We start from the raw sequence: 5,811 nt of genomic DNA on the forward strand, positions 1-5,811 counted from the left end.
TCAATAATTATAATTTCATATAGCTAATATATATTAATAATTTATTTAAAATAAATTATTATTATTTTTTTTTTTTATAAAAGCTTAATTTATTTTATAACCTACTATTTTATTTTATACGAACATGAAAACAGATAGTAATAATATTTAATTTTTATAACTTGCTGACGCCATCAGCTAATTTTAAGAATATAAATAATCGAATATTATATTGCAAGGTCTTTTTCGAGTGAAAAAGAGAACTGAATCTCTTCAATTATTCTCGTGTGCCCATTCACGAAGGTTTTCTTCCCCATCCCCTCTTTCAAACCCTTGCAGAGAAGGTATGAGAATCTTTCTCACTTTTCATGCATCCTTCTTTACAGATGTCATTCTATGCATGATACTTTGTTGTAAGCAAATGCATTTGAGGCATCTTTTCGATTAATTTCACATTTGGGTTTTTTTCTTTTTTTTTGACAGAATTCGCAGTTTGGATTGATCATCGGGAAAGGAAAACCCTAAGAATCGACGGAGCTAGGTTTTTTTCTCACTTGGTTAGTCTCTAAAAATTTCCTCTTGTTTTGTTTGTTTGCATGTCTAGATATATAATTTCGTTAGCGTTTGCTCTTATCTTTCGAGGATTGTTCTTACTTCTTATTCAATGATGCAAATCAGATCTTCAGAATTGGGGTTTTTTTAGTCGGCACAATCCATCAATTTCATTTTGTATTTGCTAATTTGAGGTTAAAGGAATTCTGCTTTCTAGACATGAGATTCCTTCGCGTGATGGTTTAAATAATATTATGTTTTACATTTCAGTTTTAAGGGTCTATTGCTCGATACATGTTTCTGTTTTACTTTACACAGGAAAAATCAGCTTTTGTAGGTTTTACAAAAGAGTTAAAAAGCTTTACCTCGTAAGATGTTCATATCAACACTCGCTAATCACAAAATGTCCGAATCAAATCTCCATATCACCAAAATTATGTTCTTGATTTATCAAATTCGCATCACATTCTCACACAACACACAACCTGCAACTTGTTGAGCTTATAGATTCTAGTTACTTTTCACAAATTGTTACAAATTACAACAATTTCTTGATCTGATTAGATATGGAGGGATCAGGTCATGGAACAAGCAGTGTAGACATGTTCTTGAGGAACTACAAGCTTGGAAAAACACTTGGGATTGGTTCATTTGGGAAGGTGAAAATTGCAGAACATGCTTTAACAAGGCACAAAGTTGCCATAAAAATCCTCAATCGACGCAAGATAAAAAACATGGATATGGAAGAAAAAGGTAAATAACTAAAATTATTTGATTTACATCTCATCATCTTCAATATCTCTCTCACCATATAACAACATCTTTCTTCAGTTAGAAGAGAGATCAAGATCTTAAGATTGTTCATGCATCCACATATCATCCGTCTTTATGAGGTTATAGAAACACCCTCAGATATTTATGTTGTTATGGAGTATGTGAAATCGGGTGAGCTTTTTGATTACATTGTGGAAAAGGGAAGGTTACAAGAAGATGAAGGGAGGAATTTCTTTCAACAGGTGAATTAAAACATTCGTTGTTACATACTTTCATTAACTGTTTGAGTGTTTTCTTAATTTTTTATAACATAATTTCGTTTTCTTTGAAGCAGATAATATCAGGTGTTGAATATTGCCATAGGAACATGGTTGTTCATAGAGATCTTAAACCTGAAAACCTTTTGTTAGATTCAAAATGCAATGTGAAAATTGCTGATTTTGGTTTAAGTAATATCATGCGTGATGGACATTTTCTTAAAACGAGTTGTGGAAGCCCAAATTATGCTGCTCCTGAGGTAATGGATTTATGGGGTTTTAAAGAAAATTAAGAAAAGTAATTAATTTTTTTTTAATGGTTATGATTTTGTGTTGTGTTTTTTACTTTTTAGGTTATATCTGGGAAGCTGTATGCTGGACCTGAAGTTGATGTGTGGAGTTGTGGTGTTATTTTGTATGCTCTTTTATGTGGGACCCTTCCTTTTGATGATGAAAATATTCCTAACCTCTTCAAGAAAATTAAGGTACATTCATAAATTTATTACAGTTTATAAAAGCACCTATAATAGTAAATAGTAAAGCTTATTTATGCCACATCAGCTCCAACTCATCCAAAAACCTCAAGATATGTCCATTATAGTAAAACTTTTTTTTTTCTCTAAGCTTATTTATATCATTACAAATCTTATATAATTAAAATAAAAATTAATTTCCAGGGTGGAATATATACCCTACCTAGTCACTTATCACCTGGAGCAAGAGATTTAATTCCAAGAATGCTTGTGGTGGACCCCATGAAGCGAATAACTATTCCTGAAATCCGTATACACCCGTGGTTCCAAGCCCATCTCCCACGTTATCTGGCGGTCCCACCACCCGATTCCATGCAACAAGCGAAAAAGGCAAAATTACGAAAATACCCTTTTGGTTCTTTATTAATTACATGGGCATTTAAGTAAAATTGTGTGTTTTTACTTTTTACAGACGGATGAAGACATTCTTATGGAGGTGGTTAAGATGGGGTTTGATCGCGATACCCTCATTGAATCTCTTCGCAACCGAGTGCAAAATGAGGTATAAATTGTTATTTATTTATTTTTTAAAAAAATTTAATGGATATGTTTTTTTGTTTATTTATTTATTTATGATTATTGTTTATTTTATGTAGGGTACAGTGGCGTATTATTTGCTTTTGGACAATAGGTTTCGTAACTCGAGTGGCTATCTTGGAGCTGAATTTCAAAAACCCTTGGTAATTTTTTTTTTTTTTTTTTTTTTTTCAGAATATGAAAAAATAGGATTTAGACTGATGTCAATGAGACAAAAAGTACAAAATTTGTGGTCCCACCCAAAAAGATTGGGCACAGATTGATGTCAATTGGACAAAAGCTGCAAAAATTTTTTCCTACCAAAAAAAGGTGGGACAGACGGATGTCAATGAGACAAAAATTGCAAAATTTTGGGTCCCACCTGAAAAGGTGTGACAAAAATGCCCTTCTCATAAAACACATCCTTAAAAAAAGTGTCATGTTTTCTATAAAATGGGAAAAAACTTTATTTACTCGTTTGTGTAAAAGACAAAAATGCCCTTCTCATGAAAAACGTCCTTGAAAAGCTTGTGGATATATCTTGTTTGTGTAAAAGACAAAAATGCCCTTCTCATGAAAACCATCCTTAAAAAGATTGTCATGTATTCTATAAAATGGGAAAAAAGCTTTGTTTACTCATATATATCTATGGTCTATACACGTATCAGTATTACATATATGATATGATATATCCAAAGTTTGTGAATTTACCGATTTGCCCTTTTGGCTGAACAAAAATACAGGATGGATTCAACCGCATGAGTTCAAACGAAGCTCCTACTTCTCCAATTATGGCACAACGCCCATCTGCTTACATGGAATATCAAGGAATGAATATCAGAAACCAAGTCGAAAGAAAATGGGCTCTTGGACTTCAGGTTAAGTTTCTTGAAACAATTAATTAATTAAAAAAATAAAAAAAAACATTTTTTTTCTTATTGTTTTTGATTTTTTTTTGATAGTCTCGAGCACATCCTCGTGAGATAATGACAGAGGTTCTGAAAGCTTTGCAAGAGCTGAACGTGTGTTGGAAAAAAATAGGTCATTACAATATGAAATGTAGGTGGGTCCCGGGTGTGCCAGGTCATCATCAAGGCATGGTGAATGATTCTATTTCCATGCAAAGTAATCATAATTATTTTGGAGATGAGTTGACTATTGTTGAAAATGATGGTGCCTTGACTTCCCCTAATGTCGTCAAATTCGAAGTCCAGGTAATATTTTTATTTTTATTATCGACTTATTTATTTATGTTTTTGCATTAAGAATTATTTTGTTTGGTATGGTGGAATCGGAAGTATGGAATGGAATTGACCATTCCCAAAAGCATTTGAATTCTGATTCCTTCCTGGACTAGAATTATTTTGCATTAAGAATTATTTTATTTCAGTTATTAAGAAGGAATTATTTTTATTATTAACTTATTTGGGTTTTAATGAGCTTTTATTACAATTATGTTTTTTGTTTTGTAAATAATAAACTCTATAGCTATAATTAAATTACATATATTATTACTATTAAAAGTTAAAACCATATATGTTATTTATATATAATATAAAATAAAAAAATCATATGTAAAAGTTCATTCCATTCCTACAAGCCACAACCAAATCTTTTTTTGTTATTCGATTAAGTATACAAATCTTTTTTCGAGAATTTCACGATTGTAATTACAAGTTATAACTCTATTTTTTTACAAATAACTGGAAAAAAGAATTATATACTTTATCATAATCTTGTTTGGGTTTTAACAAGCATTCATTATCTATTCAATATAATCCACAATTGGAGGGGTATGTATTTTGGTCTCTTAACAAGATAAAAGAATGGAATGGAATCTCGGATTCCGATTCCGAGGTTCCATCGGAATGGAATCTTGGATTCCGATTCCGACCTTACAAAATACCATTTCATTATTGCAGCTTTACAAAACTCGCGAGGACAAATATCTGCTTGATCTACAACGAATCCAGGGCCCACAGTTTCTATTCCTGGATCTTTGTGCTGCGTTTCTTGCTCAGCTTCGTGTGCTGTAAACCTGTAAAACCCTAAAAAATAAATATGAAGGAACACAACACAACACAACTACCTGCCTGCTTTCTCCTTGGAGTTGGACTCTTCCCTCCCTTGTGAAGAAAAGCTATTATGCTATAATAGACCAATGTAATGTAAATATCTCTCTCTCTCTCTCTCTCTCTTCTTGTCTTTCTCATTTAGGTAAGGGTAGGCGACTCTTGTGACTTGTGAGCCAATCTTTTTGCTGACTCACTACGCCTCAAATACCAATCAACTTTATTTTCTTACTTTTTATATCAATGTAAAATGATAATACTTTGCTAGAGTCTATCATTATCAATGTTGTTTAATCATTAATGCCTTTCTTTTTGTTAAATTTGTTGATGCTTATCTTAATTTTATGAATGACTGATATATTGAATATGAAGAATATACCTATACATTGCAAACTAGTATGAATGTTGATGATATAAGAATATCATCAATTAATATGAGGAGAATACTCATTGGAATTCGATCAATGACATAAGAAAGGAGGAATCTATATTATTGGATTCTGGATAATCCAGTTTTGAATTTCTTTTATATTCCGGGTTTTGCCATATTGGTTGGAGATTATTGGATTCCAAAAATATAACAAGCTGATTTTTTTTTTTTGGATTTTGGATGGAAATTATAGGATGTTTTTCGGATAAAAATAACCATCCCCAAAATTGGATTTCAAATTTCATGGTATTTGATTCAAAAAGGCAGATGGTATTATCCGTATAAAATTCAAAACTGTCTAATCTTATAATTTGAACCCGGTTTTAAAAAAACCCGGATAGGATTGAATTTCAAAATTTTGAACAAGTTTTTTGTGTGCCTACCTCAATGTTAAAGGATAAAGGAATAATTGTTTGAGATTTTATTGTTCATGAAAAATAGTAATGTATTCGGGCTTAAGAAAAAGACTAGTCTATATCCTTAATTGGAATTAAGACCGAAAGAGAACTCATTAGTTAAAAGAAAAAATTTGCAAGATCATTCAAGAAGGCACTAAATTACTATTAGCGGCATCGGCTAAGGAAAATGGAAATGCCGTAAGTTTGATATGGTCTTTGATAGTAATATGTGGTTTCATAGCATAACATTCCCCATCTAACTCTTTTTAGGTGTTTGTGTGGATCACGATCCTATAGTCC

The 5,811-nt window shown here is 31.7% G+C and overlaps 1 protein-coding gene across 1 annotated transcript; it reads left to right on the forward strand.

Annotated features, from left to right (window-relative positions):
- Positions 1-223: 223 nt before the first annotated feature.
- Positions 224-4,984, forward strand: LOC145093336 (SNF1-related protein kinase catalytic subunit alpha KIN10-like). The gene is made up of 12 exons (XM_079031443.1): positions 224-323; positions 463-536; positions 1,096-1,284; positions 1,363-1,547; positions 1,640-1,822; positions 1,916-2,047; positions 2,240-2,425; positions 2,508-2,597; positions 2,692-2,775; positions 3,355-3,489; positions 3,574-3,825; positions 4,534-4,984. Exons 3-12 carry the CDS (start codon positions 1,098-1,100, stop codon positions 4,645-4,647), a joined length of 1,548 nt encoding a protein of 515 aa, XP_078887569.1. The 5' UTR covers positions 224-323; positions 463-536; positions 1,096-1,097; the 3' UTR covers positions 4,648-4,984.
- The last annotated feature ends 827 nt before the right edge of the window (positions 4,985-5,811 follow it).

The sequence above is a fragment of the Lactuca serriola genome, chromosome 3 (assembly GCF_051521515.1).
Source record: "Lactuca serriola cultivar US96UC23 chromosome 3, Lser_US96UC23_V15, whole genome shotgun sequence".
Lineage (NCBI taxonomy): Eukaryota > Viridiplantae > Streptophyta > Magnoliopsida > Asterales > Asteraceae > Lactuca > Lactuca serriola.